At 32.9% G+C, this 27,195-nt stretch overlaps 1 protein-coding gene across 3 annotated transcripts; it reads right to left on the bottom strand.

Annotated features, from left to right (window-relative positions):
* Nucleotides 1–17,348: 17,348 nt before the first annotated feature.
* On the bottom strand, nt 17,349–20,766 carry LOC149566385 (disease resistance protein Roq1-like). 3 transcript variants are annotated; one of them, XM_089819754.1, is made up of 4 exons: nt 20,106–20,766; nt 18,716–19,790; nt 18,140–18,421; nt 17,349–17,953 (listed from the first exon to the last, which is right to left on the bottom strand). In XM_089819754.1, the coding sequence occupies exons 1-4, from the start codon at nt 20,651–20,653 to the stop codon at nt 17,372–17,374; spliced, it is 2,487 nt and encodes an 828-aa protein (XP_089675880.1). In that variant the 5' UTR covers nt 20,654–20,766; the 3' UTR covers nt 17,349–17,371. The 3 variants fall into 3 exon arrangements, with proteins under 3 accessions (XP_089675880.1, XP_089675882.1, XP_089675883.1); XM_089819756.1 differs by having other exon boundaries at nt 17,349–18,034; nt 20,106–20,761; XM_089819757.1 differs by lacking the exon at nt 20,106–20,766 and adding an exon at nt 19,961–20,034 and having other exon boundaries at nt 17,349–18,034.
* Nucleotides 20,767–27,195: the final 6,429 nt, after the last annotated feature.

Below are 27,195 nucleotides of genomic sequence, written 5' to 3'. Positions count from 1 at the left end.
CACTGAACAATCCATATTAAAGTTGATTCACGTGACTAGAGGGTGTCGTACAATTTTGTTTACATATTAAAAGAGGGGAAGGTTGAAATCTAAAAACATCCAAATCAATATGGTACTAATAAAATAGTAATAATAATAATAATAAAGAATTCAAAAAATTCAAATACTAAAATATGCCTAACAACTCTTCCACATTAGTAAGATTTATCAAGCCTAGGCGTGCCAGTAAAATTTGACCTTCAAAATGGATAGACTGTGGTCCCCACGTGTTTGACTAGCTACCTTTTGAAATCATGTAAAAAGCAATGATGGGAATCCCTTTTTGACATAATAAAAGCTCCCATATCCACCTTGGCATCTTAACAAAAAAAAAAATTGTTTATTTATGCCCTCATGTCCCATCACGCCTAGGGAGAGGGTGTCTTGCATTTAGGAAGGTAAGAAAAAAAGATGATTAGTGGTTTGGGGTGTAAGGCCATGACAACAATCATGGCATTTTGGGGATCCTAATACTTGGATCTTGCCAAAAAGGTGTTGTAGAAAAAACCCACTATTGGCTACCTCTTAATAAGAGCATGAGCAGGTGACTCAAGACCTTGGAGTACACTGGAAGGAGGTGGTCACCTTATTTTGACTAATTTTGTTGTAAGTATAGATGGGGGTTAAAGAATTAATAGGATACTAGTAAGATGGTAAAATTGCTACATGTGTTATGTTAGGATAAGTGGGGAGGGGCTTTTAAAATTCAAGGATTAGTAGGTATTTAGATATTTTTCTTTTATATTTATTGTTATTGGGAAAACTAAAATTTGACTTGTAGGCCCATCCATGTGTTATTGATATTGGAGGGTTAATTATTAAATAATAAACAAAATAAAAATGATCAATATAATATTATATATATATATATATATATATATATATATATATATATATATATATATATATATATATATATATAAACATTCAAATAACATAATTGAACAAAAGAAAATAATAACACAATAATAGAATAAGATGGGAATATTAAATACGGATAATTGAGTACTTAGGTAGTATTATTATATAGAGAAATGGGAAGTAATTGATTAAGAATCGATGTAAGATACCTAAACCTATTTGAAAATGAATAAGAACAAGTGGAAATGCTTCATTTAATAACCTAGCCATCACCCTGATAGTATTAAGACATCGGGGGAAAAGAGTAAGATTACACAATGTTAAGTTGGAGAGTTGAAAAATAAAATAAAATAAATGAATAAAATATATAAAATAATAATAATAATAAAATAAATTTAAAAAATTAGTATTTTTTCTCTGTAAATTTAGGGCATGACAATATTGGTAAGAAGTTGTCTTCTAAAATTAGGCCAGGTTTGATAAACCTATTAAGGAAATATAGACATGTGTTTGCATGGTCATATGATGACTTAAAAACTTATAGAGAAGATCTTTTTCAGCATGAAATCCCTTTGAAACTAGATGTTAAACCTTTTAGGCAAAAATAGAGGCCAATAAATCCAACTTTGGCTCCAAAAATGCAAGAGGAATTGATCAAGTTAAGAGATGGAGGGATCATAAATCCTATTAGACATTCCTCTTGGGTGTCCAATTTAGTCCTTGTTAGGAAGAAAAATGGAGACATAAGGTTGTGTGTTGATTTCAGGAATCTTAATATATCTTTATTAAAGGATAATTATGGTTTGTCAAATATGGAGGCTATGTTGCAAAGGGTCACTAGCTCAAAACTTATGTCCATGATGGATGGATTTTTAGGCTATAATCAAGTGGTTGTTAAGGAATCAGAACAATTTAAGACTGCTTTTACTACTCCATGGGGTACTTATGTGTATGTCAGGATGCTTTTTGGGCTTACTAATGCTGGGGCTACTTTTTAACAAGCTATGGATGTGGCTTTTGTTGATATTATTGATAAATTCTTTGTTGTATATTAGGATGATCTAACTGCTCATTCTAAGGATGAGAATGATCACTGCATGCATCTAGAAAAGGTATTTATCAAAGCCCTTAAGTATGGCATTTCTTTAAATCCTAGAAAGTGAAATTTTGGTGTTACTGAAGGAAAGTTGTTAGGGCATCTAGTTGGTAAGTATGGAGTGAGGATTGACCCTGAAATGGTAGAAGCAATAGACAAAATTTAGAAGCCTAAAAGTGTTAAGGGAATTCAATCATTTTTTGGGTAGATTAATTTCCTTAGAAAGTTTGTAACTAATTTTGTAGAGATTAGTAGGCCTATATCAAAGATGTTAAAGAAAGTATCTGAGATAAAATGAGATGGGGAGCCCAGCATTGCATTCCAAAAGATCAAGCAAGCTATTAAGGATGCTCCTATTCTTAGGGCATTGAATTATGATAAGCCAATGCATATATTTTCTTTTGCTTCATTTCACATTGTTGTTGTAGTATTGTTATAGAAAAATGAGGAAGGTTATGAATAACCCATTGCATTTTTTAGCAAATCATCATAGGTAGCAAAACTCAAGTATGATATCAATGAAAAATAGGCATATGCACTAGTGAAAGGGGTGAAGGATTTTAGATGTTACCTAATGGGAGCCATTGGCATTGCATTTGTCCCTACTGCTGTTCTAAAGGATATCTTCTCACAACAAGAGGTATCTGGTAGAAGATGTAGGTGGATTAATAGAATACAAGAGTTCAACATTGATATTCAGATTACCAAACTGGTCAGAGGTCAAGGCCTAGCCAAACTGATAACAGAAGCCAATTTAGAGGCAAATCAAATCAATCAATTTGATGATAGTTGCAACGATAATCTTTGTGATATGGATACCTTTGATTGGTATGTAGATGTGGTTTATTACTTTCAAAACATGAAATTCCCACCCAAGTTAGCAAACAACTAGAAAAGATCCCTAAAGTTACAGACTATAAGGTATGTTATAGTGCAGGGGAAATTGTGGTGGAGGAATATGGAAGGGGTCCTTTTGAAATATGTAGACGAAATTGAGTCTAAAAGGATCTTAAGAAATATGCATGAAGGTGTGTGTGGGGGTCATTATATGGCTAAAACCACTACTCATAAAGTTCTTAGGCTTGGCTTTTTGTGGCCAACACTTTTCAGAGATGCTCATGAGTTTGTTAAAACATGTGATGCTTGTCAAAGTTTTAGTGGAAAGTTAAAGTTCTCTGGGAATCTACCATTAAGAACTATTGAAGTGTAGGCACCATTTCAACAATGGGGAATTCATTTCATTGGTGAGATCTAAAACAAGTCCAATGGTGGACATTTTTGGATCTTGGTGGCTACTGATTACTTAACTAAGTGGGTTCAAGCAATTCCTATAAGAATGCAACAAGTAAAGTAGTGATTAATTTCATTCTAAAAAACATTGTGACTAGGTTTGGATGCCCATAGAAAATTGTAACTAATAATGCTATGTGTTTCAGATCTAAGGAATATAAAGATTTTTGAAAGAAATACAACATTACAAAATACACATCATCACCTTATCATCCCCAAGGGAATGGTCAGGCAGAATCAAGCAATTAAAGTATATTGAAAATTATCAAGAGGATTTTAGGAGAGAACAAGAAGGCCTAAGATTCAAAATTGCTATTAGCTTTGTGGGCTAATAGGGTTACTGTGAAAAAGGCCATTGGATGCACTCCTTTTGATTTGGTTTATGGCATACAAGCTAGACTTCCACAGAATAATTTAAAGGAGATTTATAAATTTGTTTGACTTTATGAGGATGATATCATTGATGAGATGTAGCTCAGGATGGTTGATATCTTGCTACTAGAAGAAACAAGAAGAGATTCTTCTATTAAGAATGCCAAGTTATAGTCACAAATGAAGCATTTGTATGACAAGAGGGCCATTGAGAGGAAATTTGAAATAGGGGATATGGTGATGTGAAATACTAGGATGGAAGATAAAGGTAAGCATGGTAAATTTGATCCTATTTGGCTTGGCCCATACCACATTTGCGATACAAATGGTGAAGACTCATATTTTCTAGAGATGTTCTTGAATTGCCAATTCATGGACAATTCTTGAAGAGGTACTTTTTCTAATGTATCTATTTTCCATGAACAGTAGTTTTAGGGTTTCTTATGTCCTTTTACATTATGTATATTTTTGTAAAGTCCCTATAAGTACCCCTTGTACAGTCTGGTTTCCTATTTCTATTGTTTTGTTTATGTGCTCTCTCAAGAAGTTGTCATTATGTATCAAGTATATGGTATGCTCTACCATAGATTCCAAATTCTTGCATAGAGTCAGGTAGTCTATCATCCTCAAATAGAGCTACTAGAGGTATGATTTTTCACAATAGAGAGAATTTCAAAAAATATGTGTGAAAAATCATATAATCCTTGTGTCCTGCAAACTAGGGTTTCTGTTCTTATCACTTTTCAAATCTTGCATTACCCTAGTTGTGCCCTGATTTTTGTGTTGTTTGAATTTTATTAAATTCTCAAGGTTTGTCATCAACATAGTCCTTAAAATGTCCTAAATATGTTAAAACCCTAGGTTTATCTTGAATTTTTGAAAGGGTTTGCAAAAGTCTTAAGTTATTTCCTCTTACAAGTCTACGGTGTTTAGGCTGACTGTAGGAGCGTTGTGCTCTCTTTCTTTTGTTTCTGTGGTCATGCTTCACTAATATGGTGTAAGGGCGTAAAGAAATTTTTAGTTTACAGGTATACGGTTGTGTAACTCATAACATTGAAGCAATGGACTTTGGAACTTTCCAGTCATACGATTGATCCTTGGGCAAAGGTGCATAAAAGGTTTTCATATATTGTAAGTTTTGACTTACAGATCCACTAATGAGTTAGCCCAGATGAATGAAAGCTTTTCATTAAGGAACCTCCGACTATACATTTTCATTTTAAGCATATGAGCGTAATAAGGTTTAAAGTGGTTATGTCTATTGATTTACAGGGGTACGAATAACAAGTTAACTAGATGGGCAGATAGGTGTATCAGTTTGATTTACGCTCTCACATTTTGTTGAATGGCATAAGGGTGTAAAGGCCTATGATGGCATAAAAGATGTTTCAAATGAATATTAAATGGGTTTTATAGGTCTACGCATAAGGGAAGCTCGTAAGAGCGAAGCAATGTTTGATTTCATCTATGTGCTTCCGTTGTTTTGGCTTGCAGACAACTGTAAAGTGGTGTCATAAGGAGGAACGTGTCGTGTGGGACTTGATAAATTGCCACTTTGGCCCTAAAAAGAGTGAATCAAATTGTGACATGTCAAATATGTCACATGGGCTCGACCCGCGTGAAAGACAACTTAAGTCAATAATTTTGCATGTGCTTAAATCAACGATGATTTTCTTTCTGAGATATAATTTGGGTCATTGATTTTCTAAGAGAAAATTTTTCTTTTACGTTCTTACATTTGCAAGTATAGCGTGAATGTGAAAAAGTGTTTCATCTTTCTCTTCATGGATATGATATTGGTTTAATGTATGAGTGTAAGGACTTCTTAAAAGAGCAAGATCACGTGTTTTAGCGTAAGGGCGTAAAAGATAAACTGAAAGGTGAAATGAGTGCTTTATGCTGATATGAGATTTTTTGAAGTGTAAATATGTAAGGGTATGTTGAAAGGGTTTGAGATCTTACAATAAAGAAGGCCTAATAGGGACGTAAAACAAATTGCAAAGCCATGCTTAAAGAGGGTTCACACTTCTATGCTTAAAGTTTTTTGAAGTATCATCTGATAAGCGTAAGCGTATGATAGTTATATCTCCTAAGTTACGAGGGTTGAAGGGTTTGGACTTAGCATATAAGTGGAAGATTGAATTTTGAAAAAGCAAAAGGAGGCTAGCTGATGTATCATGCCAGTTAAGAAAAAGGATGAATTCACCATAGCCAAGTAAAAACAAGAAACAAAAAGGTACTTCGAGATCATATTACACGGTTGATATTCTTTGTTGACACCCTACAAGGATGGTATTAAAGCTCGTGCATGTATAATTTATTAAAGCTGGTAGATTGCATGAATAAAGTATAAATATTTGATTGAAGGTTCAAAGTATTTTCCATTTCCAAGAGCTTTTGTTTTCCATTCTAAAAATTCTTCAGGTGTCCATAGCTTTGTGATTTTTTGTGCCACTGTTGTCGGAGTTTGAGATATAAGTTTGTAGAAAATAATAGCTGACATGGATGTTGAGGAGGTCCGTGCTAACAAAGTAGAAGTGGAAGAGGAAGGTGATGATGTTGTTGAAGTGACGACAGAAGGAAAGAAGAAGAATGGGACAGTAAAAGCCGAAAAGAAATCAAGGGTTTGAAAGCCAAATAAACATGTAGAGGAATGGTTGAGGATACTCCCAAGGTCATCCAATGTAGTTTCAGCTAACAATCATGTTTTTAAAGACCCCTACTTCTTATGTAGAGATGTAATGTGTCCCAAGATCAATGGTTTTAATCTATTCATGTACTTCTATTAGAATAAAATTGAAAATGTGCCAGTATGTAACCCATGGAACAAGAATATGGAAAAATTGATATTCCCTGAAGTATTTATTGATGTGGATTTTTTGAAGGCTTTGATAAACTTATATAATCCAGTCATGAGGTCATTTCATAAACACAATGGGAGAATTTTATGTACACTTGATAGGACTTCTTTTATAGAAACTTTTGGACTGGAGGGGTAGATGGATGTGCCTATAGATATTGAGCACTTATAGGGAAAATTCAGGAGGAATAAGACTCATTATCTAAATAATGTGATGCTACCCCACATCCCTTACAATGTTAAAAAGGCAAGGCAGATACCAAAGAAAGTAGAAGATTACTTGCCACTAAGTAGATTCAAGAATTACTTTAAGAATATTGTATATGGATTACACAAGGTTTTGGGAAGTGATGGGGCAAAAGATTTGTATATGGCTCATTGTTTTTAATAGCATGTGATGTACAGGACCCTTTCCACAACAGGGAATATGATTATGTGGTTTTCATTATGGATGGCATGCACCATCAGATTGTGAATGCTAAAAAAGGAGAGATGAAGGATTTCAAATTTCATCACTACTCATTGCTCATGCACCTGATCCTATACAAGAACATTGGTTATATTAGTCAGGATTTCATTGATCAAACATTTGATGAATTTGATGAGTTGCCTGTGCAATTATGGACTCGTATTTGGGATAGAAATTTTCATTATTCAAATGCAATTGTGTTTTTCAATTTGTTTAGTGTTGTGATCATGAGAATGGTAGATCATACCATTTTTAGAGCTCCCTCCATTCTGAGAACATTACTCAGACCTTTATATTTGGATGATAAAGTAAAATTGGACCATAATTGGGGTGATATATTTTTGTTCAAAGAGTATTCCCTAATGAGGGTTTATGCATGCCCACAACCATCCCATATATTACCCAAATATTTGCCTCCTAGGTTAGCCATTGTTGAATTCTTTTGGCAATTTTTATTAATGAATAAAGAGATGATTCCTCCTTCCCTACATAAACCTACATTTATGTGTAGAAGTTTTAAAGTAGGAGATTTTATAATTGGAAAGAATGCCTATGAAGAACTCAGTGAGTATTTAGGTCAGTATAAATTTGCTACTGGACCCTACATAATGTATGATCCAAAAAATTATGTAACCAGTGAGGTCAAAGCCATTAGGGGTTATATTCTGCCTCCTAGTAAACCTATCCTTGTAGAAGATTTAATTGCAAATATAGTGGCTACAGGGAGTCTAAGGAGTTACTAGGAAAGTATTGTGAGATCCGAAAGGTAGAGGATGCCTTGAAGAGGACTAACCCAGACTTCAAGGGTTTTTACACAGAGATCCCATATTCTAGGAATTTGAGAAAAATGGTTGAGAATTTTGATCATATTATGGACCAAATGCCAAATGAGCCAATAGGAAAAGAGGTAGCAGTAAATAGAGAGTTCCCTGAGCTTGATGTCCAATTGGAAATTGATGTTGAGGAGGAGGAACAACCATCATCTTCTACATGGGTAGCAAAGGAAATAAGAGATAGAAGACTGCATATCCCAGAGAGGGTGGTGAGCAGAGCCTTGCAAGTCATACCAGGAAATGATCAGTATTTTGCTAATATTAGGCATAATTATTTTCATGAGAGTGCAATAGAGGTAGGTAGGGCCTCAACGGATTTACAAATTGCAGCCTCTAGATTGGATGATAGACTCTCTCATCCAATTAGAGAAATTCATGGAAGATGATGATTTCATTAAATCATCAAAGTTCAAAAGTTTTTTATACAAAATTTTAAAAAATGAGCTCACATTAAGCCTTATGCCAGGAGAAGATCCTGAGAAGAATAAAGAGATAGTGTACAAATTGCTGGCATATGATCTAGACAGTGAGACAATGACCCTTGCAGATGCCAAGGAATTGGTTCATAGAAGTGGCATGATTCTAGTACCAAGTTGGGATATTGAAAGGGCCTTTGTAATTGACAAACTAGAAGGCAAGACAAGGCAATCAATTATGATGCTAGCACTAGCAAAGGTTTGAAGAGAGGGTTAGGTTTTAGTATAGATACCAAGACCCTAGCTATCTGGAGTGTTGCCCCTAACACTAATAAGCCTAGGATGATGAATGTAGAGGAGACTGCACAAGGTAACATTAATGTTTGGACATTGGACAACACCATAGGAAAGGAGATCTCCAGAATGGTTAAACACTTTGCATTCATGAATGAGACAAAGATGGATCAGATTGAGGATAGACTTGTTGTTGCCTATAATGAATGCCTAGATGTTAGGAAGTTGTATGAAGAAGAGCTTAAAACAAGCTATGTGCAGAAACAAAGGATAGAAGAGTTGGAGGGCAAGGTATAGAGCCTAGAGCAAGAAATTGCATCTCTGAAGGACCAACTCAAAGTTACAACAGAGGTAGAACATGCACAAAGGAATGAGGAAGAGATCAGGCACACCATTGAAGTGGAAGTCCAAATAGAGGATATACCCATAGGGGTAACAGTGCAAGCACCAGTAGTCATTGTGGAAGGTGAGGTTCCTAGATTTGATGGTGCACCAAAAAGGGAAGTAATGATGAACATGCTGAGTCACAGGATAGACATCTTGAAGAGAATCTCTCAAGATGCATATAATGTATTCACCAATTTACAAACTATCGAGCAAATATGCAAAGAAGCAATACTTTGGTTAGACCCCATTTTCTAGTAGTGGGGACCATATATCCAATTTTTCGATAGATTGATACCTCTATTGGCCAAAAATCTAGACCTTCCTAATAAGGTCATTTCAGTTAAAGAGGGTATGGATAGATTAAAGGATTTGTGACAATTCTTTACAGGAAAACTGACAATCATCTAGAATAAGATTAACGTGTTTATAAATGGTTTATATTCCCTAATCCTTTCTATCCTTAATTCTGATGATCAGATAAAATATTGGAATGAATGGTCTAGTTCTTTTGACCATATTGTAAATTTTCCACAAGTGGCATCAATTTTTGAAGGTGACACTAATGAGTTTGTTTTCAATGAACTCATTGATACTTTGTTTAAAATTAAAACTGAAATGAATAGGTTCATAATAGAGGGGAAGGCAACCACAAATGCTAGGTGGCAAAAGTTTGTTGGTGAATTAACAACAATCAAAGCATGTGAGTGGCCAACCAAAAGAGAAGTCATTGTATGAGAGGCAATCACGGAAATAAAGGCTTTACCAATATGGGGCAGTTGAAGAAGAGGACAAAATTGAAGATTTTCCCTGTTGTAAAGGACACCTGTCAGTCACATTTTTCTCTTTGCTTGTTGCAACTCATACTTATATAAATGAGTTTTCAAGGCATTGTGACGAGTCCAAGAATTATATAATTTTCCTTTCTTCAAGAAAAGTACAGTCGATCCATCTCTGTGTAGTTGTTTTTGAGTTTACTTTTAGGTTATGTACTTTCTGATGATATATAGAAATGACAAAATCAACAAGATATTCTCGGCTTTTCATTGAGCTTTATTTGGTTATTGTATCAATCTTCTAAAAGGATAATACAAAGGGGTATTTACACTATATCTGTGTCACCAATTTCTGTCTCCATTTTATGAGTTTCTTTACTTTGAGATCATTTGAATAAGGTTTAATTGATTGAATGCAATCTAGATAGGTTGTGTACTAGTTTTATTGTTGCTTTTAATTCAAGGAGTTAATGAAATGCTTCAATAAATTACTAGAGTTTATGAGTTTATGAGATGGACTTTTCATAAGAATGGAAATGGGTGATTACAATTGATAGATTCATTTACAAGTTATTTGAATTAGATCTCCCACCAATAGTTAAACTTTCTGCCCAATGGATAAGACACTGGTCACATAAAATTAGAAGTTAGCGAGAGTACATATCCAATCAATTATATTTCATTTTGTTCAAGGTTGTAAATTCTGGTCAATACTCGTTTATGATTTCTGAGTCTTAGGTAGCTGCTATTTCCAAAAATATTTGTAAACCCAAGAAGAATTTTGACCAAATATGCTTATGAGGGATGTATATAAATCTGAAAATGTCAAGAAATGGATAAATTGTGTACATGTTAGGGATAGAAGATGAGAAGAAGAATGAAACTAATATAATTCTTAGTATTTATTTGAATCATCCCCTAGGTATACCCACCTTGGTCCTGTAGAGTAAAGAGTAGAAAACCAATCTCAATTTTGTTGAAGTTGGATCCAAGTGGTTCACACACATAGTTGTTAATTGGAAGTAGCTAATCCCTAGATTATGTGAGTATTATTACTTTGGTATTAAGCATTTTGTTGTTCAGTCGTTTTGCACACCAATAGGTTAAGGAGTAAAATATAATTTTTACTATGGAACAACTGAACAACACATGTGAGTATGTGCAGGATCATAGGGGGCCAAACTATGGCCTTAAGTGACAATGAAAAATCACCTGGGACATCTGTATTAGTCAAATTGGTGTGAAATCTTGAACTAGTTATAAACGTTATATCAAAAATTTTTAAGAATAGAATATGTAATAAATTGAGTTTATTTATAAAATACTAGCTCATTTCTAATTGAAAAATAATTTAATTGGTCAAAATTTTGAATTTCCATGCAAAAGTACAAAAAAATAGGGAAAAAATAAGAAGTTGGTGTGTGTCTAACTACCTTAATTAAAAAATAATAATAATTTTTTTTTTTAAGATTATAGATATAAGTAGACTCATACTCGAATGTGATGTATATTTTTTATAATTTTATTCCAAGTAAATAATTAATTTTGAATTTTCTGCTACAACTTTTTTTTAAATTAAAAAACTCTCGTGTCTAACCACCTTAACTCATTCAAAACTATACAAAATTAAAATTTGTTTTTGTTTTTCTCATAGTAGGAAAAGAATAGAATGTGAGACATCTTTCAAATTTTAAAAGGCTATACACATTTTAAAGCTGTAACTTTTTCAATCAGTATGCAAATCAACACTTTATAGGTAACACTATTATAAAATAATAATAATTATGTAACTCATAATTTTACAGAAATTATATTGAGTGAAAGATGATAATGTTCTTAAGAAACCCTTTTCATTTCATCAAAATTTAGATGAAAAGTAATTTTTTTTTTCATATTGCCACTTTTAGACCGCTCATGATCCTACAAATACCCATGTCACTGTTTGAAATTTCAAGCCCGAAAGATGAAGATCTAGAATATTTCAGGAGATTTTATTGATACTTGGTGATCTATCTAAAGGTAACTTATTCTATATGAAATCCAGTGCAATTACATGTCTTATTGCAAGAAATGTTGCAATAGATGAAGATGTTTGATTATGACATAAAAAGTTCTTTCATGTAAACTTTGATAACTTGATCAAGATTAGTAAAAAGAAAAGAGTTAGAGGTTTATTGAGATTAAGCAAGCTAGAAAAAGTCATGTGCAAGGAATATCATATTGGTAAGATGAGAAAATCAAGTTTTTCAATCAATTCCTATTCATATAATGATATACTAGAGTTGGTTCATATTGATCTCTATAGCCTTATGAAAGTGAAAAGCTATTATGGTGATCGGTATTTTATTTTGTTTGTTGATGACTACTCTAAGATGATGTTTGTAATGTTTTTGAAGGAAAATTCCTATGCATTCTAAATGTTTAAATAGTATAAGGCAAGAGTTGAGAAGGAAATAGGTAAGCAACTAAAGTGATTAAGATCTGATAGAGGAAATGAAGTAATTTCTAATAAATTTATCATCTTTTGCAATGATAATAGAATCAAAAGGCAACTATTGACATCAAGAACTCTACAACAGAATGACATAACTGGATGAAGGAACAGATCTATAGTTAACTATGCTAGGACATTTCTAATTAAGAAGGGAGTTATACAAACATTCTAGAGAGAAGCCATTAGTATTGTTGTTTACACTGTCAATCAAGTACAATTGAAGAAAGGTATAAACAAGACTTCGTATGAACTTTGGTATGGGCATACACCTAATGCTAGCTACTTTAAAATCTTTGTGTGTAGGTATTCTATTCTAAAGGAGATTAGAGAATATTTCTAGGATGCTTGACAATAAGAAAAGCTTATAAATATTTGATTAAAACTACTAACAAAATTTTTGAAAGTGAAAATGTAAGGATTGATGAGTTTGCAAATAAAAATGAAGAAGATGAAAAAAATAAACTTGAAGACTATCAAAGATTTGTATGTGTTTAGGAAGGATTTCTTGACAATGTATTCGAGCTACAACAAATTGAAACCGAGGAACTAGTTGAACCCCAACTAACTGAAGGCAATAATATTAAATAGAGAACACAACATGTCATAATGAAGTATGTTAGAAGGAACTATTCACAAAATTAGATAATCAAAAATAAAGATGCTGAAGACATCACACGAAGTAAGTTAAGGGATAATGCATATTTGATTTTTGAATTTGTGCCTAGACAAGTTAAGGATGCACAAGATAATGAAGATTAGATTCATGCAATAAAGGAAGAGATTGATCAACTTGAAAGAAATACTACTAGGTCATTGGTACTGAGACCTAAGAATAATTATGTTATTGGAACTAAATAGTTTTTTAGGAATAAGTTGAATGGGAATGGAGAAGTGATAAGGAACAAAGCAAGACTAGTGTATAAAGGATATGCTTAGGAGGAAGGTATTGATTGTGGTGAGACATTTTTTCTTGTTGCCAGACTAGAAGGTGTGAGAATTCTAGTAGCATATGTTTCTTATAAAGGATTCAAGGTATATCAAATGGATGTTACGTCTGCATACTAAATGGAATACTAGAAGAAGATGTGTACATTGAACAACTGGAAAGATATGTTAATAAAGACACATGGTATGGAAGATGTACAAGGCATTGTATGGTTTAAAACATGCACTTCGAGCATGGTATGAAAGACTCCACTCACATATGATGAGTGTTGGTTTATTAGAGCTAGTGAGAATAATAACTTGTGATTGAAGCGTATATGTAAAGATAAGGTATTACTAGCAGAAATCTTTGTTGATGATATCATATTTTGGGGAAATAACCTAATATATAGATAATTTGATGATGAGATGAGGAAGGAATTTGAAATGTCAATGATTGAAGAAATCAAATTCTTCATTGGCTTACAAGCTTAATAGGCTAAGGATGGGATATGCATAACACAATCAAAGTATATTAAGGAGATCCTAAAAACTTTTGGGATGGAAAACTCTACCAATTGGTACACTGATGATAATTGGATGACAACTATCAAATAAAATGACTACCAAATTCAATGAGACATTATATAGATCAATGATTGGTAAGCTAAAGTAAGCAGTACATAGTAGACCTGATATTTATCATGTTGTTGGTATTATGGAAAGATTTTTTTCTAATATTGAAGGGACACATATGATTGTTGTGAAGATAATCTTTAGATATATTAAAGGTACTAAGGATTATGACCTATGGTATATAAGGAATAGATATTTTGATTTGAAAGTTTATACTAATTATGTTGACTAGGCAAACAATATGGATGACAAAAAAACCACAAGTAGAGGATCTTTCCTCTTAGAAGAAAGATTGGTGACATGGATAAGTAGAAAGAAAAATTGTATTTCATAGTTTATTGTTGGGGCTGAATATTGTTGCAATCAATTGTTCAAACATTATGTGGATCAAATAGTTTCTTGAAGGGATACAAGAATAAGTAAATTTTCCTATGATAATATAATTGCTATGGACATTTCAAAGAACCATCCGATCTGCATTCCAAGCCAAAACATATATCAATCAAGTATCAATGTTTGAAAGAAAAAGTTCAGGAGAAATAAGTAAAGTTGGAATATGTGAAGTCAAAAGAGTGTATTTCTAATTTTTTCACCAAGCCACTACCTAAGGATATTTTGAGTACTTGAGAGGTAAACAAGGGATCATTCCCCTATCTATTGTTAATTAGAAGAAAGATGCATGTTGCATCAATTCATGCTTTATTAGAATATCTATCTATGAGTTAGTGTTGGTGTTCACTCTTTCGGAGAAGCCTAAATTTGTGAAGAAGGTGAAAGATGTGAGAAAACATAAATAAATAGTTCAAGCAAGGTACAAGACATAACTCCACAGAAAATTAGTCTTATTTTTGGAGATACATTTGGCATTGTTGTCAAAGGGGGAGATGAGCAGAAAAGATGGGAGAAGACTATCCAAGGGGGAGATGAAAGAATTATATGGAATTGAAGCATAAAAAATGATATGAGCCTAATACTTGACTAAGGGGAGAGAACAAATAAAAGGAGAACGAAATGTAGAAGACAAAGAAAGTAAGTATGAGAATAAAGAATGAAGAAGACAAATGAAGAAGAAGGAGAAGACTAATGAAAGGGGGAGACTTAACAATAAAGAAGATGTGTTACCAAGGAAGAATATAGATGATGAATTTTTTTAATGTTGGTATTGGATGGTATATCTTAGATGTGTTGCCATCAATGCCAAATGGGGAGATTGTTACTACAACTAATATTGATACCCAAACTAATGTTGATTATGAACGATGTTGGTTAGTTGTGCTCTAAAAAGAATGTAGGAGAATTGGATCAATTGTCATTTTGTCATTGATGTCTAGAGTATTGACTTACTAATTTATGTAAGTTGACAAATCATCTAAAGGATGTGATTTTAAGAAAAGAAAATTGTTTGTAAAGATAGAAGATGAAATGAAGAAGTAATGTTAAGTGTACGAGCATAAATGGGAAATTAATGAATCATTCTTTCATAAGGAAATATTGATTTGATTTTTTTCCATGATTTGATGAAGAGTTAGAAAGATGTACAAGTTAATTACATTGGTTGCTAAGAATAGTTTGAAGTTGTGAAGTGAAAATACAAGGAATAAATTTGTGCTACCAAGCTGAAGATGATGGTTGGTAAGAAAATATATTATTTGGTATAAGTGTACTAAGCATTAGTTTTAGAACAAAGTTTGTAAGTATTATCGAGAAAGGAATTGCCAATTGATTAAACAATGTTAATTGAGCAGATGAGGTTATTCAGCAAAAAAATAACACAGGTCAGTGAAGGAAAACAATTCTGATAAAGTCAGTTGTGGGACAATATGAGTGAGAATCTAAATTATTCTAGAAGATTCTAAGGAAGGAAATAAGTTTGTTAGTCAAATCTATAGACAAAATTGTTTAGGTAAGATGAAGTGGAAGATCTTCAAAGAAAGGTTCATGATCCAAGAAATGTTCAAGTTCCAAGGTGAATTATAATTGGCATGATGCATAAAACATTTTTTTGAGTGCTAGATACATTAAATGCAAGTTGAGATGTGATCGTATAGATGAGAGGAATTCAGGGAAAGCCTAATAAATGTGATTAAGAAAAAAAACAATGTATATATAAGGGATGAGTAAGAATGACGTTGTTGTTATTGGTTGCTGATAACTAAACAAAGATAGAAGAGTAACCAAACATAACAAAGGCCAAGTAAAGTGTAAAGGGAATAGATGTCGTGCGATGTGTGTTGATCAACCAAGTAAAGAAGAGTGTGAAGAAGAGTAATGAGAAAAAAGGAGATCTGAACAAGCAAAGGTAGTTATTTCTATATATCATTTCACTGTTACTTTCTAACCATTATAGCATAAGATCTTTAAGCCGAGTGGATTTAATAGTCCTATTTGTAAATCCTTTGTAAGATGGCATTCTAACAAATGCACTAATTTCTTTAATATTACCACCATTGAGGAATAACAGATATAGTTGGTCTTTGGTGAAATCCCCTAACAATGTCACATTTAGAAATGTGTTTGTAACCTTTAATGGGATTAGCGTTTAACTGATCTCACTTCAAAAGAGATAATTTCTTTGTAGTTGACAATTGTCGTGGTGGTTTCCACCCAAATTAGGTTTCTATGTTAAATACTAGTGTTAATGTGTGATTGGATGTGTTACATGTTATTTCATATGCTTGAAGTTGTAAAATTATGTAATTCAATTGCATGCTGCATCAAATCAGTAAAGTTTATTTGGTGATAAGTTTCAGGAGGTACAAATTATTTTAAGGTACTTGAGATAACTAATTCACCACCACCCCCCTCCCCCAACATCTTGATCATTCTAATGACTTTATTATTGAATCTAATTCTACTTACGACCTCATAGAGGAAATCCCAATCCACCTTAGCATAAGCGTTAGAAATATCTAACTGCAAAGCCATACCTGAGTTTTTACTCTTCTCCATTGAGTGAATTTAACTTCATGAGTGGTTATAGCAACATCAAGGATCTTCTTCCCCAAGAAAAACACTTTTTGAGGAGGTCCAATGAAATTGCTAAGGTGCAGTTTAATCATATTAACAAGAACCTTGGGAAAAACTTTATAGGCAATATTGCATAGACTAATTGGCCTAAAATTATAGAGGATTTTCAGTGTAGACACTTTGGGAACAAGCACTTAATATGTGTTATTTAACTTTCTTAGGAGTTTACTTGTTCTAAAGAAGTCCTTGGTAGCTTTGGTCAAAACCATCTTTACAAGGTCCCAAAAGTACTATATTGTCAAATCCTTCATGTTTTATTGTTATAACATATTGATAAGAAACATATTCTCTTGAACTTGAGTACAAAATCCAATAGATAATATGTAGATTTCTATTTATTTTTTTCTCAAATTATTTCATGCACCATTAATTCTAACAATTAAAAAAATCTTATCATATAATTAAATCTAAGAAACCTTTTCATATAATTAAGATATTTATTTTTATAAAATAAAATAAAATAACTAAACAATCTAATAAGTTAATTAAGTTTAAATAAATATTAAAAACATTTTTTTTTAGAATTATTAAAAGTTATATAATTGAAAACAATACATATTTAACTATTACTTATAAATTATGTAATAATAAAATATTTATTCAAAAACTTTCAATTTGAAATAAATAAATGTACTTTGAATACAAAACTTGAAGTAAATAAATTAATAAAGTGAAAATTGCTGTGAATTTAATAAGCAGAAATGTAATTCTATTATTTGATATCATCTCGAGAGTCGCGCCAACAAGTGGTGGAAGCTCTCCATCACGCTCCCTATTGGACCTTTCACGACCACACCTCTCTCCACTCGACCATTTCTGTCTCCTAAACGTTTCAACTTGAAAGAGCTCACTCAAAGAAGCCTGGTTTGTGATGTGGGAAGGCAACTTTTCCAGTTGCGAGCAACTGTTAAGATTTATGTACTCCAATTTTTTAATGTTTTTCAGGATGTCCAACTGTATGGTGAGCCTATGACAATGACCCAAATTAAGATGTTGCAGGAGCGTGAGCTGCATAAAAGAATTTGGCAACATTCTCAACTGATAACAACCACTTAAATCTAAATGTCGCAAGCCTGTCAGATGGCCAAAAGAGTTGGGCAGTGATGAAAGCTTTTCACAAGAACTCAAGTCCAAGTGCTCCAATGATTGAAGACGGTAAAGTTCTTCCGGCAGACTCTTCACCTTGCAGAAAGACAGGGACTTTGGAATCACTTGAAGTCGACGACAGAAAGAAATAATCAACTCTCTTAACTGCACTGGAACCTACGACCAATTTTTAAAGTCTATTAAGCCAAATATAAACATTGGAAAGGAATATTTAATTCAAACTAATAAAGATTGCAGAGAACTGCAGAGGAAAATACTTACTTCCCTCGCATTCTTCCACAGTCGTACCATCCCGTGGCAGAGATGAAATTCTAAAACTCTCAATGTATTCAGTGGTATCCATGATGGAAGATATCTATGATCGATTCCAGTACAACTAAGCCATGCCAACTCTCTTGAAAATTTGGCAATGTGTAAATACTTCCCGTAGCCTCTCCCCACCACAAACATTTTCAAACCATGAGGGAAGGGCCTCCACAAAGACATGAAACCAGGAAACTCGGTGCCGCCATTAGTTGTTGCGTTCAATATCATTCCTCTTATCTGAATAGGAATAATTAAAAGCCACAAACTTAAATGGGAACAAATATATAATTCTTCTTTTCTTTGTAGAAAAAGTAAAAGCCACAAACTTAAAGAGCAACAAATATTTCATTCCTCTTATCTGTGCAGAAAAAAGTAAAAGCCACAAACTTAAAAGAAAACAAAGTAAACATGCAAACTTTAAAAAAACAACAAAATTTAATCAGATTTCAATCCAATGATTTATAATTTTATAATTTCAATCCAATGATTCATAATTTTATAACAGCATCTAAAACAATTTATTTAGCTCACCTGCTCTTGAGCAATCGTTAACTGGTCTGGAGACCATATACGATAAGGTTGAAGAGTACTTGCAATTTCTCTTCCCAAATCTCTTAGATGATCATGCATTCTTATCTTCTCTCCATCAACAAGCTCAACTAGACACTTATTTTCAAGCTTCTGCCAACCCCACAGACCACTCCAGCCTGATCCTTCCCATACTGCAATGGCAGTCATCTTGTGTACGCCAATAAAGAAACAATCTATGTCTAAAAACATTTGTTTTTCTTCTTTATCTAGAGCATCATAGCTTATTCTCAGCCTATTTATAATATCTTCAGGCAATACTTTAGAAATCTTATGTAATAGATCCTTCCACAAATCTTTATCGAAGCAATCATAAAGCTGAGCTCCAAATACCTTTAAAGACAAAGGTAGCCCATGGCTAGCACTTACAAATTCTTCGACGAGATTCTCAAATCCCTGTAATGGAGAAGACCGTAAGAAGGAATGCCAACAAAAAAGTTGCTTGGCATGGAACTGATTCATTGGTTTCATTACATAAACACAAGAGATCCCCCAAACCCTGAGGACTTCCCTGTCCCGTGTTGTAACAATGACCAAACTCCCTGATGCAAGGCTGCCTGTTCCCGGCAGTAAAGCTTCTAGTTGATCCCTATGATCAACGTCATCCAAAATGACAAATACAGGAAGAGATCTCAAATAATTACAGAGAATATTTTTGCCTTGATCTGCATTATGAAATGGCTGATCATTGCAATTATACCCCAGATCTGTAAGGAGCTGCTTTTGCTTTATATACAACTCGTTTTTCTTTGCAGCATCTCTAACATCAAAAACAAAACTAGATTTATGTATAGATGAATACTTTCTATTGTATAATTCTTTTGCCAGAGTGGTTTTTCCAGAACCACCCATACCCCAAATTCCAACAATTTGAACACCAGCATATTCACTAACTGTCCTTTCAAAATCTGCTACAATTTCTTCAAAACCCACAGGATGTGTTGCTACCTCTAATGGTACTCTTTCCACTAATTTCAACGCACGATTCACAATACTCTTCACCACGCTTCGCTCCTCTCTAAACAATGGTGAAACAATATAGTTTTGGAAAGAGAAATTTTAGAACAAAAGAAGAATTCCTAAACAGCAGTCATTTAACAAAAAGAAGTATAAAGATTTGAAAAATATTGCATGAAATGTAAGGTACTAAAGCAGATGCAGAGAGAAACAGAGCATGCGTTTACTCACTCATCATTATTGACGGTTTCGCCCATATTAAATGAGACAGTGTGCAGTGCCATCTTAAATTTATAACAACTAGAGAAATACCTAGTGCAAGAAATGGTAGGTACGAAAACAGATGCAGAGAGAAACAGAGCATGCTTTTACTCACTCATCATTATTGACGGTTTCACCCTTATTAAATGAGACACTGTGCAGTGCCATCTTCCACTGCTGAAGCTTGTCCATGCTATGTCTACTCTTCTTTTCATGCTCCAAAAAGGGGGCTGCGTAGATTCCTCTCCCATGAACCAAATGGCGGAGATCGTCGGGGCTTACTTTGTAGAAAATAGGAATGACAGGTGCCCCAGTTTTGAGCATGAAGGAGAGCTCGGCAAGACACCAAGGCGATTGTGCATACGTGGGAGAAAATATGGCAACATGAAGGGAAGCAGTGGACATGGCATGTTCTAGTGCTTCAGGAAAGCGTTCCCCTAATTGGAGACCATGGGAATCAAGAAAGACCTTGAGACCCATCGCATGGAGGGCATTGTAGATGTCTGTGGCCAGCCTCTGCTTTACATCGGGACCTCGATGATTAATAAAAACATCGAAGGGCGCCCTCTCTGTAGAAGAAGCAGATGCAGGGGGAAATGGAGGAGCAAGCCCATCAAAAGCATTTACAATTTCACTCTCTGCTTGTCGAGAAGTAGAAGCCATGGAATCTGAGTACCCAACTGAACACAAAAACAGAGGGGAAAAAAGAGCAAAGCCGCTCAACTTGTAGAGCAGAGAGAAACAAGGGAGATATGTAAACGGGCCACTCAACTTGTAGAACAGAAGCGAGGAAGAACGGTAGATAAAGTAGGCGAAACCTCCTGGAAGAAACAAGGAAGGATGGTAAGATTAGGAAAGCGAAATTTCCTCGAAAAAACAAGGAACGGTAGACCATAAAGTTAAGTTAATTCAGTCCCCAAATTTTGTATTATTCGAAGATTATAGTTGGATTTGGATTACGTTTATAAATGCGATTTCAACATTAATATTTTGATTTTGATTATTAGTTAACTTTAGACTCTATCGAGCTAAGACTATTCAAAAACAAGCGTTTCTGGGTGAATATTTCGGGACCCACAAATCTTGTCGATTCCATTCTTGTAAATTTCAGTGGCAGGCAATGTCTATAGCGTGTGGAAAATGCTGAGAAGCAGCGAGAAAAAGGCAGGTGGAAAAATAGAAGAAATATTTTTTTCTTTAGCATCATCAATAATCCCCGCAAGAAATTTTCCACTTGAAATGTAGAAACTACCAACAAAACTCATACTGTTGTCTTGTCCCATAACCTTTGAAATGAACTTGGTTGCTGTGCTACATCATCAATTGGTCTTGACAACTTGAAAATTGTCCCAACACTCAATTTGACGATTCCAATTCAATAGCTAGTTTCTCACGATGATAGCATAGAATATGTTCCTTCTATTATTCCACATTACGCAGATCAAAATCAATATCAGGTGCATACCATGCTTCCTTACTCTGTCCAGATAAACAGTCTAATTTTGGATTAATTGCTTTGTTGTGACAGTTTATTCATAGACTATTTTCTGCAGGTCACAAAAAAAATCTACCAGTTCTGGTGGGTGTTCTTCTGCATCCTCTGGTGAATTTCTCGCCATAGTTTCAACAGGTTCTTTCCAGTTTAGGGCTGCATAATTTCTATGTATTCTCCATTATCAATTCAATGGAAGCATTGGTTGTGTGGTCTATTTTTCATGTTGTTTTACGTTTTTAATTTAATTGCAGAGGCTTAGAAGGCCCGCAAAACTCAAATATATGGAGGCTTCCTAGAATTCGTCTTCCACTGTAATCCATGTATGTGACATCTATTCTATTTGGATCCTTCTAGGTGATCCTTTTTCCCAAACCTTTCCTTATTTTGATAGTACTATTCCTACCAATAAAAAACTATGGAAATACAAAATACCTATGAGTTATTGCCCCTCAATACCTCCACATGTCACTGTATTGCCAAATTAAAATAAAATTTATTTGGTTCTTTATATATAACCATCTTTTGTAATAGAGTTGAAAGCCAAATTGAGAATTGCATTAATAAGGTAGAAACAAACGTGACAAATATAGGGCTCAAAATGTTTTCCATAAAGGGGGCATATAGAGTGAAAGCCTTGTTTCTTTACTTTGTGATTGATTTGATAAGATAATGTATTTGGGATGTAAAGTGAGGAAATCTAAAGCTCCTTTCATTCTCCTTAGGAATATTTGGACTTGAAATTGATCTTCATTAGGATCTCATCATTTTCCTACTTTCTCAAAAATCTGTCTTTGAAAAATATAGCTATCATAGAACTATGGTTCTCGCACTCTTCTGAAAAAAATTCTTTACCCACTCAACTGAAAGCTTTGGGTGTCTATGTTAAGAATGCTTATCCACATAATCCTACCCAAGTCTCAAACTATAGCCAAATGTTCATTTAAATTTGTCATGAGCATACCCAATGAAGCATCAATGCATATTTGATCAATTCCTACTATTAACAAATATATCACCCCAAATTCAATAAATAAATAAATAACACCTAATATTATTGAAAAGTAAGGATTCCTGATTAAATATCATTTAGGAGAATCACATGATTGCCTTTCCCAAGTAGTTCAAGTAATCCTTATGAAAATATATTCTTCTCATATCTTGCAAAGCATCTTGTAATGTACCAATTTCTCAATTCCGCATAGCATGTTCAACCATTTGAAGGTAAGACTAGAATGGACACCTTATCTTCTAGGTGTTGCTTTATGTGTAGGATTATTAACTATAAGCTTATTTAAGCCTTCCATTGGAGTCTTGAAATGAATTTATTGTTTGGGTTCTTGGAAATCTAAACGCATAAGTACTTCTAATTACAACCCTCATTTTGGATGCAAATCTAAACATATTTTTTCCTTATGGACTTGTAGATATTTGATAATTAACAATTTCTTTTTAAATGATACAATCTAAGAGAGATTTTGTAATGTCTTGATTTGTTTAGCCTATGTCTGGTGTTGTCCTATAAAAATTCACATTCAAACTCTATCTTTGATGATGCTAATATGTCATAATCTCTTGGTCTTGTCTTCTTTTTCCATCTTTTTGGGGCTCTTGTTCATGTGGTTCCTCTAGCTCTAACATGGGTCAAATTTTTCAATTTCAGTTCAATGCAAATGCTCGTGAGTTTATCCATGTGTAGCACTTTAGGTCATTTAGATAGTTCAGTTCCAAGTTCCAACTATAGTTCTCTCTATGCATTATTGATGAGCTTATTCATGTAGGGAGAAATTATTCTTTTCTTTTAAGATTATGCTTGTAAAAATTAAGAGCACAATGTATAAGTATACAAAGAAATATATTTTTCATTATGCAAACTAGTAGAATTTTCAATATTGAACCTAAAGTTCAATACTAATTCAAAGAACACCTAAAAATAAATTAATTTTACAAAATTAAAGTAAGAACCATGCAAATTATAATTTGTAAAGTGGAAGAAATTGTTATACCAAAAAAAAACCATTAAATTAAATCATGACAAAACATAATAAAAATGTGATCCCTAGAACACCAAATATTAGATATCTAGTATTTATAGCAATAATACCTCCATAATTGAAGAATAAATACTAGAAGCAATGGTCATAAATGGAAAGAAAGATTTACAAATTTGTCTAAAAAAATTGATAGAAACTGTATCTATATATAGATAATCATCCTGACCAATTCCTCATTCACTTTGTTCACACGTCACTTACTAGTACATTGTCCTCTTAGCTTTTGATGAAACCTTGTGTTGATTCTTTTAGTTTAAAAGGTAAAGACATTATAATGCTCTTTTCAAAGGAGGTTGTTTCCTCTAGTACATTTTGGCAAATATGTGACTAAACTACTAAAAAATTTAGTCACACCACTAAAAAATTTAGCCAAGTGACTAAAACTGACCACATTCCACTATTTCTTTGTAATTTACAACTATAGGTGACTAGATAAGTGAGTAATTTGGTCATTTGGTAATATCACTAGGTCGAGTGACTAAATAAATGACCAAATAAACTAGTAAATGGTTGATTGTCACTAATATTTAGTTACTCGAATAAAAAATACTAAATAAGTAACCAAATAAATTATTAAATAATTAGTCACTTATATCCAAACTATTAAATAAAGGCTTACAATAGAGTCTAATGGTTATTTCTTATCAAGGTTCTTAAAATGTTTGACTTTTTAGATAAATGGTATAACCAAACTATTTCTTGTCTTTCTGAGGTTTATTTTTCCATTCTCATAAATGGTACTCTAAATATTTATTATAGAAAAAATCATACAGTTTAATTTACAAATGAGAAAATCTAAAACTACATTATTCTAAATAGTTTTATTTTTTAATTAAATGAATACAAATTTTACATTTTGTGTCACCATGATTAGATTTAAATTTATGAACCAAATTATTTGAAAACTATAAGGCAAGTACATGCCACTACATGGCACTTGTTTTGTATTGAATTTGTGTGGTTGTTGAGTTTTATAGTCACAATTTTGGACTATTATGAATTCATGTGGCTAATGAGGTCTCTCAATTGTGGCCTCACCTAGCTATGGATTTTAGGATGAGAAGAAATATATCTAACCAATAAAATAGAGAAATAAAGCACAGGAAAAAATGAAGCAAGAAGATACATAGAACTTAATGTGGTTAAAACACAAGCTACATACACCAAATAGAGAGTCAAATATTATAATCCCCAAATCAAATTGATTACTATGGACAATCCCTTGCAACTCAATATTGCTACAAAATACTACAAAGTTCTCATATAAAAACCTTAACACTAAGTCATTTTATCAAACTTATGTTAGTCACAAAAATGGGGTTAGAATGTATTAGTCATTAACAAAATCTTGAGGGCACTAACCCCAAACCCTTGTTGACCAATTTGGGAGGAAATTGAGCTAATAATTTAGTTAAAAATAATTAATAATCAACCTCTCAATATAATTAGGCTACATATAGGGTAAGTGCACCAAGTTGTGGTGCCAAAAGGGGGGTATAAGTGGACACCTTTTTTCTGAAATCAGCAATTTCTGAACTTCAACAAGAGTTTGAAGATAGTTATGCTCTAAATTTTAAGATATGGCAAAAACAAAAGTAATAGTCCTTTGAATCTAGTTTCAAAACTACTAATTTTTTTCCAATATGGTTTATTTTTAGGTCTTCAAAAAAAGGGGCCCACAGAAAGTGGTACTGTTTATTCAGAAAAAACATAACACAGTACAAAGTGTGGCCCCCTTAAAATTTTAACTTTTTTTTTTGAAATTCTTTAATCTCTCTGGTGAAAAGTTACCTAACACTATGTAGTTTATCCCAAATTTTTTGGGTAATTTTATAATGTGTATTTTTTTAATGAATTTTTTAATTGGACACATTCCAAAAATGTGAAATATTTGTGTGCTTCCCCTAGAAATGATTGAAAACTAATCTAAAATTAAAACTTTTTTTTCAAAGTGTGTAGAATGGAGTCTAGTTTCTAAAAAACTAAGTTGTTGCAAAATTTGATGAATGAGCTAAAATCTACAACCTAATTAGTACATGTTGGTGTTTGACAAAAAATGGGCATACATTCAAAAGAAATTATAATTGAAAGGCTTGAAATAGTTCAAATAAAAAATAAATTATATGGTTGTATAGCTAACACAGAGACCTTCAATGTCATGTAACCTGATTTTATTGATGCTCAACCACAAGGAAACTCGAAGGAGAGCACACAAGAAAAATCAATCATTTTTGTATGTTTGCAGCAAAACACATCTCAAACTAGTTTAGAGACTCCAAACCTTTGGGTTGGATCCCCAAGGAAAAACCAAGCCTTAGGCTTGGTAGAATGCAAAGCTTTGAATAGCGTGTGCGCACTGTAGTGCATCCACGCTATCTAAAGCTTTTTAAAATTTGGGTTTTAATAGCACATACGTGCTTTAGTGCACACATAGAGGGAAGGAGAGAGGCAAAGAGGGTAGAGAATGAGAGAGATTAGAAGATGGGAAGAGAGTAGGAGGTGGTTCATGTGGTTCCTCTAGCTCTAACATGGGTCAAATTTTTCAATTTTAGTTCAATGCAAATGCTCACTTAGATAGTTTAGTTCCAAGTTCCAACTATAGTTCTCTCCATGCATTACTGATGAGCTTATTTGTGTAGGGGGAAATAATTATTTTCTTTTAAGATTATGCTCATAAACATTAAGAGCACAATGTATAAGTATACAAAGAAATATATTTTTCATTATGCAAACCAGTGGAATTTTCAATATTAAACCTAAAGTTCAATAATGATTCAAAGAACACCTAAAAATAAATTAATTTTACAAAATTAAAGTAAGAATCATGCAAACTATAATTTGTAAAGTGGAGGAAATCGATATACCAAAAAAAAAACATTAAATTAAATCATGGCAAAACATAATAAAAATGTGATCCCTAGAACACTAAATATTAGATATCTAGTATTCATAGCAATAATACCTCCATCATTGAAGAATAAATACTAGAAGCAATGATCATAAATGGAAAGAAAGATTCAAAAATTAGTCTAAAATAATTGATAGAAATTGTATCTATATATAGATAAGCATCTTGACCAATTCTTCACTCTTAAACATTTGTTTTTCTACAAGGTAGTAGAAAATCAGTAATATTGAATTATTTGTTCACACATCCTTTACTAGTACATTTTCCTCTTAGCTTTTGATGAAACCTTTTGTTGATTCTTTTAGTTTAAAAGGTAAAGACATTATAATGTTCTTTTCAAAGGAGGTTGTTTCCACTAGTACATTTTGGAAAATATGTGACTACGCTACTAAAAGTTTTAGTCACACCACTAAAAAACTAGCCAAGTGACTAAAATTGATCATATTCCATTATTTCTTTGCAATTTACAACTATAGGTGACTAGATAAGTGAGTGATTTGGTCATTTGGTAAAATCACTAGGTCGGGTGACTAAATAAATGACCAAATAAACTAGGAAATGGTTGATTGTCACTAATATTTAGTTACCCAAATAAAAAATACTAAATAAGTGACCAAATAAATTATTAAATAATTAGTCACTTATACCCAAACTATTAAATAAAGGCTTACAATAGAGTCTAGTGGTTATTTCTTGTCAAGGTTCTTAAAATATTTGACTTTTCAGATAAATGGTATAACCAAACTATTTC

This window comes from Cupressus sempervirens, chromosome 3, assembly GCF_028749045.1.
Source record: "Cupressus sempervirens isolate cs-2001-9-10 chromosome 3, ASM2874904v1, whole genome shotgun sequence".
Lineage (NCBI taxonomy): Eukaryota > Viridiplantae > Streptophyta > Pinopsida > Cupressales > Cupressaceae > Cupressus > Cupressus sempervirens.
The sequence above is the reverse complement of the archived record's forward strand: the minus strand, read 5'-3'. Positions and strand labels throughout refer to the sequence as shown.

Excerpts from the sequence above, each read along its gene's own strand:
- LOC149566385 (XM_089819756.1), bottom strand. The coding sequence starts at position 20,653 with ATGGCTTCTACTTCTCGACAAGCAGAGAGTGAAATTGTAAATGCTTTT. Across the intron at positions 19,791-20,105 it reads GAAACCGTCAATAATGATGA|AGAGGAGCGAAGCGTGGTGA; the intron begins GTGAGTAAAAGC and ends ACCATTGTTTAG. Across the intron at positions 18,422-18,715 it reads TAACGATTGCTCAAGAGCAG|ATAAGAGGAATGATATTGAA; the intron begins GTGAGCTAAATA and ends ATTCCTATTCAG.